This window comes from Bos indicus x Bos taurus, chromosome 1 (genome assembly GCF_003369695.1).
Source record: "Bos indicus x Bos taurus breed Angus x Brahman F1 hybrid chromosome 1, Bos_hybrid_MaternalHap_v2.0, whole genome shotgun sequence".
Lineage (NCBI taxonomy): Eukaryota > Metazoa > Chordata > Mammalia > Artiodactyla > Bovidae > Bos > Bos indicus x Bos taurus.
In genome coordinates this window covers 105,475,159-105,491,137 of record NC_040076.1, presented here as the reverse complement: position 1 = coordinate 105,491,137, position 15,979 = coordinate 105,475,159, and the positions used below count along the sequence as shown (strand labels likewise).

The window sequence follows — 15,979 nt, the reverse complement described above, 5'->3', positions numbered from 1 at the left end:
AATAAGACAAATTTCCTGCCTTTCAGAGGCACATGCTCGAATAGTGAGAAGATCCAAATATGTTAGTGATAGAAGAAAGAAGTAGAGGATGTCGACTAGAGATTTTTTTTTTTTGCATGCATGACTTGTTAATAAAGACCAACCAGTGCCATCTCAACGTTAAAACTGCCTGATTTCTTGGCCTTTTGTGTTTGTTGTTGCACAAGTAGGCGGAAACAATTGTTGATTTGGCCAATACCAATGAAGGAATATTTTATGATTCTTAGTTTAGTGAATGACAAATGCAAGCCCATTGGAATCATGAAACTCTTAGCTTTTTTTTTTTTAAGTTCTGTACATACCATGAAATATACACATTATAGAAGCAAAGGAAAACATAGAAAAAGTATTGCTTATCTAGGCTAACTACGGTCAAGGTAAAGAGCATCTCTGCCTAGTCTGCAAAATTGACAGAGAAGAGCAGGTAGAGCTTTCTTCCTTCTGCATGCAGATAGGTTGTTTTCAAACTACGGTCGATTATATCTTTTGGACCCTGCATTTATTATTTTGATTGCTCAGAGGAAATGCTTACCTTTGAAGTGACATCCTGGGGCAGTGCTTCGCAATATCCTTTATTAAGCTTTACTGTGTCTATTCACATTTATTTTAATTCTTATTTTTAGAAGGAGGATTTTAAGAAGGTCAATGCATTTAAGAAGGTCAGTGATTGAATTCCAAGAGTACTTAGCAGGGGTCCCTGTATATAAAGGGTTGAATCATTGTGAACTGGGAATGCATCCAGGTTTATGCCTAACTGAGAATCCTCTGTGAAATATTTAAAAGTGAAAGCGTTCTTTTAAAACAGGCCCATGGACCTGGACAACATAGAAATGGCGAACACAGCGCTGCATACACAGCAGAAGCAGAGTTGAGATCTGGGCTTACTGTTCTTCTGATCTTGACTGTATCCTCAGCCCCTCACCCCTTTTATTGATGACATTCTGCTTTCTAGCATGTCAGGGGCCCTCAGCCAATTAACTTTCATTTGCTTACATTGTCCTCCCATGGGCTTCTACGTGGCAAATATTTCAGGGCCCAGTATGGTCCTGACCTGGATTTGCTTCCTGGCTTTGCCACTAGTAGTTAAAGGACCTTGAACAAGAAATGTACTTTTTCTAAGTTCTAGGTTCCTTATCTGTAACTGGGAGACCTTAATACCTATCTGAATATGTAAAACATGTCTGCCATGTAGAAGACTCTTGATAAATGTAGTCTTACCCTGCCATCTTAAGATCAGTTGCCACCTTGGATTAGTAAGAATGATATTTGCAGAGAAGTATGGATGTAAGCATCTAGATATTGAGTGCAATAGGAGGAAAAAGCAAATCTGGAGATGGATATTTTATTTATAAAATTAAACCTAATTTTATTTTGCAAAAATCAACAAATACATGTTCAGATCTGTTTTATCTTCAAAACACGTTTTTGTTTTTTAACAAACATGCAAGGTAATTTGGCATGCCAAACATCTTTCCCTCTAGTTCTCCTTGAAATTTTCTTTCATAACACAAAGAAAGGTGCAAATATTGTCCAAAAACTATTTATATTTTTACCCTCCAGAATTACTAACATTAATATTTATTGAGAGGAAAGGAAAACTGCAAGGTTTGTTCTTTGGCATTCACATTTGACTCAACAGTATAATTAAAAACTTGTATTTGTTTCTAAGATAAACACTTTGAAGGAAATTTAATAAATCTTGTTTTTGCTCTGCAAAGGAGCCACTATATCAAAGCATTTAACTGAAGCTGTCGAGTTCCTGCTGGTAGAATATTACTTCCAGCCTATTTATTAGCTTTTCTTCCCGTAGCCCAATATATGATCCCTACCCCCCTCTCCACTGAGTGAAAGCACAGAAAGGATGCAATTTCTTGTCTCTTTTCCCCCAGCATCATGCAAGGCAAGGCAGCATCACAATCACAACATCTGAATTTACTTTGATTATGTATTTTTTCTTATGCTTAAAATTATTTTGTTTTATAATACTTACTGGGTTATCTAAAATCAACATTGTTGATTTTAAACTGTTATAAAGCCAGACTTTTAGAGACATTTGAAACAATTCATGAAACATGTCTGAAAGGAGTTAATTGCCTTAAACCAATGCCTTCAATTCTTTTGCACTTGAAGGAAAAGAATTTTAGGTATCAGCAGGTTTCTAGAAAATAAGACTTTGGGGTCTATATAATTTATTTGGATCTTTTTGTATATTGTAAACAAAGATAGGATACTTTGTAGCTTATGAACAAATTTTTAAAAAATATATCCTTCACTATAGAATAGGTATCAAGGGAGCATTTTAAATATGATTCTGATAGATCTCTTATAAGCCTATTTTTCCAGAAAAAGCTTATAGGCAATTTACCAATTAAAAACAAAATCTGAACTCATAGATTTAAGTTGAAAGAATATGGTACGTGAGGTAAGGTCACTGTGTTATCCATGGTCTGATGCACAACATGGTGTGTATAAAAGAACCTAAAGAGACATCTATCTCAAATTTCAGGCAGGATCTAAGACTGCATAGAGAGGGGAGAGCTTTTGAGGTTAGACAGTGAAAGAAGCCACAGTATTCACCTAAATCAATGCGTTGGAAGCAGCATACACATATGCAATGCCAGTTTGCAGAATGCAGAAAAGATCAATTAGAAATTGTACTGTGATAGCCACACATTTTGGAGAAAAATTCCCAAGCCAGGCGAATGTGGATTGGGATAAAAACATAGGCAGTGTACACTACCATAGCAAAGATGGTTAGTATGATGGTATTGAACATAGATTGCTCCCAAGGCTCCAAGACAGCACAGCAGCTAATGATTTGATATTGATAGTAGAGCCAGGATAAGTAGTCCTTCACACGCTTGAAATCCATGGCTGGTTCCTTCAAGCTGCAGAAAGTCTGTCCTGTTAAAAAAAGGTAACAGATTAGAACAAAACATAAATAAGGCACTGAACACAGAATCTCCTTAGATTTTCATGATCTCAGCATGTTAAAAATTTTCAAAGAAGGTTAATGATCATTGAGTGAATTACTAATAGGAATATTACATGGATATAATACACAGCATGTTAATCATAAGAATTAATAATATTGTCATTACTACTAATAATTACTACTAGAATTAATAGCAATATTATTAACAGTAATATTTATCTAAAAATCATTAATGCTAGTAATAATTCTAGTGATAGTAGTATTTACAATTGAGGCTAACCACATTTTATTTAGCCCTGTACATCGAGAGAAATAAACATGAATTTTCTATTTCCTACGATTATATTTTGTAAGAAGAAGTTTAAAAAATAGTATGTGGGAAAGAGTTAATACAGCAAGCCTGAGGCCGCTATCTTTAGAAGGGCCCCTGGCTGGCATCTGGGAACTTGGTTTTTGGAATGTTCTCTTCATTCCCTAATGGATAAGGATGATTCACCATGCCCAGACTGTGTAAACACTGTAATTTATGGTGAACACCTGCTTTATTCTGGGAGCCTGGAATTTTTGTAATTGCCAGGCAGAGAGTGTCCATATAGCCAGCCCCAATAAAAATCTTGGTGCTGAGTCTCTAATGGGCTGCCCTGGGCAGAAACTTGACATGTATCATGGTACTTTTTGTTGGTAAAGAGAGAAGCACCCTCTGGGTGTCCACTCATGGGAGGGAGGGAACATCTGAAGCCTATATATGGATTTCTTCAGACTCTGCCCATGTCTCTCTTCCTTGCTGATCCTGTTGTTCATCATTTTGCTACAATAAACCTTAGCTGTGAGTGTGAATATATGCTGAGTCCTATGAGTCTTTCTAGCGAGGCACTTGACATGTGGTTGGTCTTAGAACCTCGGAAACAAAGGGGAAGCCGAAAGTGTACCTTTGGGTGGTCATTTGGTTTGGGGGTAGAGAACTTATGAAAGCCAAAAGAATGTTTTGTTGGCCCTCGGATAGGATCACAGTTAAAACTTCCTAGAAGGAAGGTCATCAGACACCCATAGACATGGTGGATGTCCTTGTATATATAAGCTGACCTGTGCTTGTTCTGCTTATTCCTGAGAACATCATGGTGCCACATCATCTAAGTCCACCTTGATGACTTTTACTATTCAAATCACAGTTACATCTTTTGAAGATCATTCCTATGTTCTGACATGAACGTATTTCTCTTTTTTTGATTCTCATTTGAGTAAAAGCAAGATATTTTTGCTGCATAAGACCGTGGACTCCTCAGGTTATGGGGAGATTCTCATGATCCTAAGGCCTAGCATAAAGACAGTCATCAGTGAATACTTGCTGAACAAATAAGTAAATAAATGAACAACATGTAACTAACTTAAAAAAAAATAGAGATGACTCAGTCTGGACCTAAGTGGGATACAGTTTGCTATTGCTGACTTTCAATAGCTTGGCTTTGATAATAAGTAACCCTTTCTGATTGGAGAAGGCAATGGCAACACACTCCAGTACTCTTGCCTGGAAAATCCCATGGATGGAGGAACCTGGTGAGCTGCAGTCCATGGGGTCGCTACGAGTCGGGCACGACTGAGTGACTTCACTTTTACTTTTCACTTTCCTGCACTGGGGAAGGAAATGGCAATCCACTCTAGTGTTCTTGCCTGGAGAATCCCAGGGATGGAGGAGCCTGGTGGGCTTCCGTCTGTGGGGTCGCACAGAGTTGGACACGACTGAAGCGACTTAGCAACAGCAGCAGCAGCAACCCTTTCTGATAAGGATAATTTCCACAAAACTTAAAATGGGAAAGCCTTTGTGTTACTAGGTCATGATTATTTGTAATTATGGTCAGAATAATCCAAATAAGTAGATAATAGAAACTGAAGTTGTTTTTACTTTCCTATGAAAAGAAAAGTGAGCCTCTCATCTTTTCTAGAAGCTGGAGTAGGGAACTAAGTAATTAGATATAAATGCATTGCCCTGGCAGGTGGACTTCAGTGAGGAGTTACCTCCAGTGTTCTTCATTCCTAACTCTAGTTGCAGAGAAAGAGCAAAGGTCAAAGGTCTTAGAGAAAATGAGTGACAGAAGGAGTGATAATTTTAGTGAATAATATTATCCAAGTAACCAAGATTTTCCATTGATAGACTGATAGAGAAAATTAGGAGATATGACTATTTGAGCTATTAGGCTGTTTCATTAGACAACTGTATGTTTCAAACTAAATTTGATTTTTAAGAATCTCATTCATGGATACCCATACTTGCTCCCTCTTCATTACCTAGACAGTTTAGGGTGGTGCCAGGTAAGTGATTAGGAATGTGAGAGTCCATTCATCAGGTATGAAGTTCCAGACTGTGCTGGGTGAAGGTGGCAGAATGATGGCTCAGGGAAGCCCAGATCTTCCCCTTAAGAAGCTTTATCCATTTGGGAAGACAAGTAGCAATCAAACAATATATGTAAATATATAATTATCAACTACATTATGCCCTAAAGGACAGGAGCAATGTATAAAGGGGCTGTGGGAAAATTAATCCAGCCTAAGTATGTCTCTGAGGAAGAGGTATTTGAGGTAAAATCCAAGAGATGACTGTGAGTCTAACAGATAAGTCAGGTGGGGAGAATGGCCAAGACAGAGGAATCAACTTGTGTTTGTTCAAAAGTTAGAGGATGGAAGGAGTTTGATAGGAGGTTGGGTGGGGCAGTGAATGGAGCACAGAGATCTGGGGAGGGAGACTGGGAGTATGAGAAAACTAAAGAGGAGGAAATGACCAGAGTGAGGCCACACACCCTAAGCTTGAACCTACGAGTGAGGGGGCTCCAGAGGTTTTTAATACGGGAATGCTGTAGTGGGTTTGAGAGGATGAGACTTTAAGTTCATATAGCCACATTGCCTTCCCTGCATTCTAAAGCCAAGTTGAAATGCTTTTGAATTTTCAGTAAATCTCTGCCTCTGCCCTCCCATAGGAATTACTCATTCAGAATCAACCATGTACTGGAAATCTGTTTAAAATATTTTCAATTACTCTTTTTACTTTTATAAATGAGATAAATCACTCTTTTAGAAATATCATTGACTTTTTCCCCTATACATTGTAGCTTTTAAAAATGTACTAATTAAAAAAAATTTTTTTTAATGTACTAATTAATTGCCTAGCCATTGGTTTCTCTTAAAAAATTAAAGTTCTTGCTTGAGTAGCCCCAGTGGACACCTTGATTGTGCCGTTGTGAGGGAACCTGAGCCGAGGCACTAAGCTCACTTGTGCCCACATTTCTAAGTCATAGAAACCCTGAGGTGGTCAGTGTTCATTGTTTTTAGCTGTTAAAGTCAAACGATCAAGGAAACAACGGCTCTAAAGCATACCAACATGCATCACACCAAAGCTGGATACCTGGTAAAGCCTTGGTTACATATTGCTAACAATTTAAAGGATTAAGATTGAATTTTTGTATTCTCACCCATTTCCACAGTGCCCTGGATCACTTCCCAGCCCTCTCTGTTGTCACCTCTGACATGCTTTTATGGTCCCATTTCATTCCAGTCTCACAAAGTAGGAGAATCAATAAAAAGCATTGATGTCCCGTTTTCCTTTGGTTATTTTCCCCCTTATTAATGAGATGCAGTTTTAAAGATCATCTATTTACTGTTGGTCATGAAAAGGTGAGAAGAGTTGGTTATTATTGGTAAACCATCTGCTACAACCTATTGTTAGAATATACACTATATTTAGATTCTAGATTTGCTTAGATAATATGTTTTTCCTTCCTACTGAGTCTATTTTTAAATTTCCTATGGGACAACATGCAAGATTTAAGAAAACCACTTTAGACAATTTAAGATGAGTAATGTGGGAAGGAGAATTCATTCATTCATTAAACAACGCACTTTGAGTATTGCTATGTGGTTTTTTCTGAGTAGTAACAGCTTCAAAAGGAATCTATTCCAAAATGGCATTGCAGACAGAAGATGCTCTTCTTAGCAGCAGCAAACTGGACCACGTAGCAAACATGCAGTGATGAGGGCCAGGAATGAGCACTAAATGTGGGGAAAGGGCATGGAAAATGCTAAGAAGCAAGTTAGGAAAATAGGCTGAATTTGGGAAATAAGATGACAAAAATGGCATGAAATTAATTATCCACAGGTAACCTGGAACTGTTATTGTTGTTGTTAAGTTGCTAAGTTGTGTTCAACTCTTTTGTGACCCCATGATCTATAGCCTGCCAGGCTCCTCTGTTGATGGGATTTCCCAGGCAAGAGTACTGGATTAGGTTGCCATTTCCTTCTCTAGGGGATCTCCTTCACCAGGAACTGAACCCGCATCTTCTGCATCTCCTGCATTGGCAGGATTCTTTATCACTGAGCCACCAGGAAAGCCCAACCTAGAACTAGATAACAGCAAACATCTTAATGTCTTAATTTTCACTGTGAAGTGTGAAAAATTAACTTGCCCTTAAAGACCTGATGGCATATCCTAGTAACGCTAAAAAAAGACATAAAATGCTTACTCTATTTAAGCATACTATGCATCTCCTTGTTTTTAATTGTGTTTTTTAAAAGATGATTTCCTGTATATGGAAAAGAGGGAGCAAGTAGTTTGTTCTTTCTCTTCCTCCTCCTCCTTTTACTTTTTCCTCTAAACTTGATGATTTTTTAAAACCCTCTTAAATGTTTAAGGAGGTTGTGCATTCAAAGGTGACACTGCCTAAGCACATGGTGGTTTGTGTTCAGTAGTACAGTGGCCTGGATGGGTTTGGCTCTAGCAGCTGAAGCTGTGTGTAATGCCTTCAGGTGAGTGGGGAGGACTGGGAGCCCCTTCAGGACACAAAGTCAGTGAAGTGCTTGGTAAAAAATGGGGGTGGGACAAAGGCCAGCCCTGTTGCCTGGAGGGATGGATTGTGAGGCCAGAGGAAAAGCTTTCTCTGGGCCATTTGATTTTTAATGTTTCTTTCTTTTAATGGAAGTATAGTTGTCAATGTGTTAGTTTGAGGTGTATAGAAGTGATTCAATTTCTATGTGTATTTATATGTGTAAGTGTGTGTAAATAAATGTATATATACATATATGCATATGTATGTATGTATATGTGACTAAGCCTAAGCACTGGCTCAAGTTCTGACTCCTCCACTTGCTGGGCATGTAACCTTGGCACAGTTACTTAATTATTCTGGACCTCAAGTTCCTCATCTGTAAATGGAAATAACAATCCCTTCTGTTTAAGGTTGCTGTGAGGATTAGCAAAAATGCAAGCAAAGCATCAAGTAAAGGGATCTGTATATGGAAGAAGTACATAGATAGGAAGATGGAATCTAACCAGAGAAAGACTTTCCCCTCTCTACCTTCCTTTTTATTTACTACCATCCTGGTAATTGCACTAGGAACTGGAGATTCCATAGTGACTGAGACAATCATGGCCACTGTTCCCAAGAATGATAATTATAATTTAGCTGGATATATTCCACATATATGCATTTTAGACAATATTTACCATGTGTTAAGTAGCTAAGGTGGAATCCTAGAATGTTAGTGGCTGGATGGACTGTAGAATCCCCTGCTGCTAAGTCACTTCAGTCGTGTCCGACTCTGTGTGACCCCATAGACTTCAGCCCACCAGGCTCTCCTGCCCCTGGGATTCTCCAGGCAAGAACACTGGAGTGGGTTGCCATTTCCTTCTCCAATGCATGAAAGTGAAAAAGTGAAAGTGAAGTCGCTCAGTCGTGTCCGACTCTTAGTGACCCCATGGACTGTAGCCCACCAGGCTCCTCCATCCATGAGATTTTCTAGGCAAGAGTGCTGGAGTGGGGTGCCATTGCCTTCTCCAGTAGAATCCCCTAGACCCAGTCATTAATTTTAAAGAAAAGTGTCAAGCCTATGAGGCTAAACATTAAATGGATATTAAATTGCTTGACGTCAAATTGGTTTGTCAAACCGAATTAAAGTGACTAGATTATTCCAGGTGGTGAATACCCTGTGTTTTGTGAACTGATGTTGGATGAAAGAAGTAGACATTTCAGTGGAGGGTTTCTGTGATCTTCAAAGATTCAAAGTTGAGCAAGGACATTGGTATCAAGTGTGTAGGTATCTGGAAGAACTTCAGCCCCACCTTCTCTCAATTTCCCCAGATTCTACTCTTCTCTTACTCAAGACTCCTGAAACCCCAGATTCTCTTCCAGTCAAATCAAGGTCTGAATGCCCACTTATTGCAGATATTACTGGGAACTGGCAAAAGCTAAGGTTACTGTTAGCAGTGTACAACTTAGCATGGATAAAAGACCCAAAGTGGAGTTTTGCCAAATTGAGGGGAGAAAAAGCTGGGAGAAAGTGTATTAGAGAATGATTAAGAGAGTCTTGGGAACCAGAGGGAGAGAGAGATTCCTGCAGGGAACCCAGGGAATGAATGGGGACACAGTGACAGTAGAAAACAGGAGGACTTGGAATTTCCCTAAGAAGTTATGTCATAACTGATTGGAGAGTTAGTGGCTATTTTTAATTTCCAAATGATTTTTTTATTTCTGAATATGATCACTGAGTGATTTTTCTCTCACTAGATTGTATACAGTGAGGAAAGGTAAGTTTTAATCTCGTCTCTCACAATGAAAGGGAGAAGTCCTGGGACTTGGGATCCACATTAGTCAGGGACAAAACTTTCTTCTGGCCTGAGCAGAGAAGAAGGTTAGAATAAATAGAGCAATAAAAAAACCCATATGCTCGCATAAACCCATGTAATACATGAGTCACAAAATGAGAACACTGTTAAAGGAACCTTCAGGGTGGGGACAAAAGTAGAGGCTGGGCTTGCTCAGGAGGCTTTTTGGTTTTGGATCTCTCCATGGGAATGGACGTGGTAAAAAGTTAGGCAACCACAATGAAAGATGAGTACTTGATGATTTGTCAGGGCAGTGTTTACCTTGGGAACACTGCAAAAGACTTGATCTTGCAGCCCTCCTCTGCCTAAAGAAAGTACTCCAAATGATTGGATTTTCTAAGAAAGGGATTTTCCTTTCTAAACATTGGCTAAAAAATGAATCTTCCCTCCTTAGGTGGGTGTGGGACCTAACACATTTTGGTTTAAATCTCCTTCTAAAATGTCAGAATCTGGGGCTAAAGAGAAAAGTCAGAAGGATCTACAATTGATCGTGGGCTAACTCCTTCCCAACTTATTTTGGAATTCTACGTCAATCACTCAGCTTTTTCTGTGCTTCGTATTTGGAACCTGAAAACCTGAGAAGTGGGAAAAGTATCCTGCCTGCTGCCGCAGAGGGAGATGCTGTATCTAAAAAGAGATTGTGTCTGTACTTGGAAGTAGCTTTCTTTAGAAAGAGCTCAATGTGACTGACTCAAGTTGAAGCCTTCCTTTAATTAACTAATTCATTTAGAGGAGCAGAGTGATTTCCTTCCAAAGACTACAGTGTGAAAAGTGGTGATAAAAGAGAGTAAATTTACAGAGGAGGAGACTGATAAGCTCAGTCAGCTGATCAAGGCCACTATCAGCAGTGATAACTCAGGCTGACAGTAGGTATCCATGATATCATGGCATGAAAATGGCACTTTTCTACTGTCTTCCTCTCCCAAATTCACAGCCTCAGTCTAATCATGAGAAAAAACACCAGGCAAATTTTCAACAGAAGAGCCTCTTACAAAATGCCTGCCCTTAAAATTCTTAGCACTTAAAACTCTCAAGGTCATCAGAAACAGGCAAAAACAGAAAAATTGTCACAGCCCAAAGCAGCCTAAGGAAACATGACAACTAAATGTAGTATTTTAGCCTAGATGGAGTCCTGAAAAAAGAAAAGGATTTTAGCTAAAAACAAAGTAAATTTGAGTAATGTATTGGCTTTAATAATAGCATATCAACACTGGCTCATTAATTGTAACACATGTCATACTAATGTAAGATGCTGATAGCAGAAGCTGAGTGCAGGGCATATGGTAATTCACTGTATTATTGTCTCAATTTTTCTGTAGGTCTAAAAATGTTCAAAATATTCTGATGTTCTAACAAAAGCAAAAAAAAAAAAAACAGAAAGTCCTAAAACATCCAGTTATCTTTACTCCAAACTTCAGTGAATTTTGCTTATGCTGTCTTCTTTCCTGTCTGGAAATCTCTTCCTCATAACTCTGAATGTAGCTAAATAATAGCCTTCCACAAAAGACTGACTTTCAAACATTTTCAAACACAATATAAAAGAAAAGTGCACTTTACACTGTGATCCATGGTACACACCCATACATATACCTTTAACTGAAATAAACATCTCTCAAAATAATACTCTTCAGGGCGTGCTGACATTTTATCTCCTATTCTGTTCTACTCCACTCATTTCTCTTCTGCTGTCTTCTGTGTTATTGTCTTCATTCATTACAAAATACCAATTGTGAACTACCACATCAATTGTTGGGGGGCTGTGCTGCACAGCTTGTAGGATCTCAATTACCCGACCAGGGATCCAACCTGGGACATGGCAGTGAAAGCCCAGAATCCTAACCACTGGGTCACCGGAGAACTCCCTACCACATCAATTTCTTAACCCACCAATTGCAACCTGCAGTTGGAAAAACTCTCCTTTAAGGTTTAACTCAAGATGTCTCTGCATTGTCCAGTTTGGCAAACACTAGCCACATGTGGCAATTTAAAATTTTAGTGCTCAGTAGCCACATGTGGCTCATGGCTAGCATACTGGACCGCACAGATACAGAATATTTCCATCACTGCTAAGAATTTTCTTGGGCAGTGCTGTAGACTCTTCATCTCTTGTTTGGACTAATGTAATAGCCCATCTACCACTTGTCTCCTTTTCACCTTACACTCTTCCATGCGGTTGCTGGAATTAACTTTCTAAAATAACAGATTTATTTTTCTGCTTGAAACCCTTCCATAGCTCTCCATTTTCTATGAAATGAAGCATTCATCTAAGACCTCCACCTCTCTGAACTTTCCTGCTAAATGCAATTCACTCTTAAGCTTCTGTGTTCACCTGCTTTTCTTTTCTAGAAATATTTTTTCTTTTAGAGAAAATCTTATTTGTTTTCAAGATGTAGTTCCTATATTCTCTCTTCTACGAAACATTCTCAGGAGACTACCTTTCCCAAGGAATGTATATTGCTTTCTTCTATGGGTTACCATTGTAGCAATTATACTGTATTATAATTAGCCACATATTCAATACAATGTTTCCCCATTAGACTATGGGGTCTTTAAATACTGAGGATATGCCACAGTTATCTCTCTATCCCCAATGTCTGGAATGTGGGATACTTATATACCAGCTCATGAGCTGGTTGGCTGACTGACTGACTTACTGAATTGTAAGGTTGTGAAGCACAGGGACCACACTTGTATTTATTTAATATTTCCGTAGCACAATGTGGGCCCATAAAAGGAACTTATGAATTCTCATTATCTGCTTTCAGGCAATGAGTTTTAGACATACTGTTTTCTAAGTACTGTCAAATTCAGTGTAATCTGTTTTTTGTAAGATGGAAGGGAGTTGGTACTAATTTTTTTTATTATGACAAATGCTTTTTAATTTTCTAGTACTGTTCAAAGCTCATGGACTCTGTGGGGGAAATAAAAACACTTCTAAAGTTGTCTTAAATCCCATTAAAATGACTTTTTACAAGGAAGTATTCTAGGTGAGTAACAATTTAAGATCGGTAGGTAGAAAAGTGGTTCTAATGGGAATAATTCCAGGATGAAAACACCTGAAGACCTGAAGTGTATTACAGCTTTTTTTCTATTCATCTATTTTTCTCTTTATTTCTCTTAATTCATTCATTACTTTGTGTCTTTGAGAAAGTTCCAAAGTCTTTCTGTGTCACAGCCTCTCTATGTGAAATGGAGATAATTGGTAATTTTCTGTCTGTCTCAGTGATGTAGTAAGGAATATAGGCATAGTTTGTGAGTTCTTTAGGAATATTTGTAAGAGTCATAGTAATAGATGTTTGTTGTTGTTCCTTGTGGATTGGTACAACTTTAAACTATTTGCAAGATTTTATTAAATTATAATTTAGCGTCAAAGATTCTTCATAGAATAGCCTATAATGGTCACCTCAACAATGGAGTGCTTGGGGAAAAAACCTCATTCTTATTTATGTTTGCTAGATGAATTGCCTAGTACGTTAAGAACTTATAATAAAACAACACACATATATAGCCATCGCTGCAAACCATTACTTGAAAGGTGTTATAATCGTCACACAATTTTTAAATGTGTTTTGGGCAGGGCCACCACAAACCATTGTGTGGACTGTGTGTTGCATAAGCTTGTGTCATTGTTCATATCTTAGGGACCTAACCACAAACTGCTTCTTTACATGAACACAATGTGATTGACAGAGGTACAAATTTGTATTATTAAAGAAAAAGCTCACATTGTGTCTGTGTAAGAATCAGACATAATCGTTTATTGATTTCCTCTAAGTTTGGCTCTAAGTTTTCTGTGGGTGACTCCAGTTTTTTCTGTATCCCACAGAAGGTTCTATTTTTGCTTAACATTTTCTGGAGAATTTCCTTTTCATCTTAAAATACTCTCCAGTCACCCTTTGGCAAGTCAGATACCAAGGTGAATATTGGATATCAGACCAGAAGTGATGGATTTGAAGTCCAGGTCTTCAGAGGGAGCTTTAAAAAACAAAAACAAAAAAACCTTAAAAGTTTGTGAGAAGCAAATCAAATAACTATAGGGCAATTAAGGAACTTTCTTTATACTTTCATGAATTAGATGGACAATTTATAGACTCCTCGAAGAGGAAGAAATAAACAATTGTAAGTGTTTCTGCTTTTAGGCAGCTAAGTTACTCAGTTTTATAGTCTTATACTTAGAAGTGAGTTACTGAAATAGTATACTAAGAGGAAAATGTCTCGACAACAATTTAGCCCAGTTGTTGGTGGTGTGGTGTTAGTTTGAGTAATACACAACAGTAGAGTATTTTTGTGGAACCAAACTTTTGGCTTCCAATTTCCATTAAGACCAACAAAAGCAAAACAATAGAAAACACGTATTTCTAGTCCAACTATCAATTGAGGCCACTGGGCAACACAGTGTGTGTTGAAATACTAATTTCAAAGCAGTCCTTGCTGTTTCACATTTTATCACAGACTCTAGAGAAATTTATGAATGAAGGACTTCTCTCTGGGAAAGGAAATTTGGAATTTCATTTTAAGAGAAAATTTCATAATCATCTAGGAAATACAAAATTCAGATTAGATCAATTTCAATGTCATGTGGCTATTAAAAAGGTGATGCACATAATAAAACCAAGAAAAAAAAGCAGTACATATATTAATGCTGAGTAGATGTTATGAATAGGAAGAGAAACTTGTAATAGGGGATGATATAGTTATTCCTGGGATCCTGTCATCGACTCATACAGGAACAGGGCAGGGGGTATTCCCTGATGGTCCAGTGGTTAGGATGCTGTGATTTCACCATGTCTGGATTGTTATTGGTCAGGAAACTAAGATTCTGCAAGCCATGTGAGGACAAAAAAAAAAAAAAAGCCTCTTAAAAAAAAAAAACAGCAAAAAAAGAAACAGGGCAAGTATCCTTCTTTATTTCTGCTAACTTGGGAATGGAGAGTAGGACTTCTGGACCAACTTTTTAACTCTAATGTCACTTCTTAGGATGAACCTCTTTATTGTTTTATTAAAAAAAAGAAAGAAAAATACAGCTTCTGGGTTGTATTTTCCTTCTGCAGATATTGTTCCCAAAGGTTACCAATTTGTTTTTTGTTTTTAGAAGTAAAATGTGAATACAGCTACAACACTAACAGTTGACTTAAAGACACGAACAGTCATTTTTAAATGTCATTAAATGTACACACATGTTAAAGCACATTATCCACAATAGCAAAAAAGCAATCCAAATGTCTATTGGCAGATGAATGGATAAACAAAAAGTATTAATAGCATATACCTACAATGGAATATTATTTATCTTTAGAAAGTAAAGAAATTCTGACACATGCTGTAACAAGGATGAACCTCGAGGATATTATGCCAAGTGACATAAACTAGTCACAAAAAGACAAATGCTGTATGATTTCACTTATCTGAGATATCTGGAGTGGTCAAACTCAAGCAAACAAAGTAGGATAGTGATTACCAGGGGCTGGAGAAAGGGAGAAATTGGGACTTGTTTATTGGGTATGAAATTTCAGTTTTGCAAGATATGTTAAAAATACTCAGAACAATATCTTTTAAAAGCCATTGAGAGTCTCAATTTGTATTGGGGCTCTACTAGTCTAGCAAAATTGCTTGGATGGACCATCTGTAATTGAATAAATGAAGAAGCCTAATATATCTTCAAATAATCATTTTAAAGTCCCAATTGGGGTTTTCCTCTCCTTGGCTTTCAGGGTATAAGAGGAAAATTGGAAACTGCTGAAATGCAAAGAATCTTCTGAGAGGAGGGTTGATCTATTTAGGTTGATTCTTGGCATCTGTGAAATTTTCATGGTTTAATTTCCTACAGTACTTGTGGGAATTATAAATTCTGTCATATGCTTACCTGTTTTTGACAAGACTGTGAAATAAGGGGCTCATAAGACTCCCAAAACCAGAATATTTAAAAGTAAGCGGAAAAGTGGCTAAATCATTTGACTAAAGCTATTACCTTTCTACTGTCATTACAGACCCCTTTACTGGCAACTATGTGCCATGCACATCATAACAATTCTGACTTTCTCTTTTCATCCCCAGGTCTTCACCATCAAACCTATACTTTGGTAAAGGAAATACCCGCTTACTGTTTGTTTCTAAGGACTCAGTTTCCTTAGGAGCTAGAAACCTGAAGCACAAAAAATCAAGCCTTTATCTCATCCCTGCCTATTGCCATTATATTCGATTTGTCTTCAGAAATAGAAGACTTTTTTTTTCCCAAGGAAGATCTGAAGGCAAGGAAGGTTGAGTTACTACAATACTGATTTGTCAAAAGCATACTTGCGAAGCATTTGTTCCCAGTGTTCTGCCAAAGGAAATCTGGTTGCATAAGCAGTTGGTCAACC

The 15,979-nt window shown here is 37.8% G+C and overlaps 1 protein-coding gene across 3 annotated transcripts in view; it reads right to left on the bottom strand.

The window, feature by feature from the left end:
* Window positions 1–1,379: 1,379 nt before the first annotated feature.
* The window catches only part of SPTSSB (serine palmitoyltransferase small subunit B), a 31,058-nt gene continuing 16,458 nt past the window's right edge, over window positions 1,380–15,979 (bottom strand). For 2 of the 3 annotated variants that reach the window (XR_003511141.1, XM_027542177.1), the window contains exon 4: window positions 1,380–2,943. Coding sequence is in view for 2 of the 3 variants with exons in the window: in XM_027542177.1 (XP_027397978.1) it covers window positions 2,681–2,911 (231 nt within the window). In the remaining variant the exon portion in view is untranslated. Of the gene's footprint in view, window positions 2,944–9,566; window positions 9,631–15,979 lie in introns of all 3 variants that reach the window. The other variant, XM_027542168.1, reaches the window with a different exon arrangement.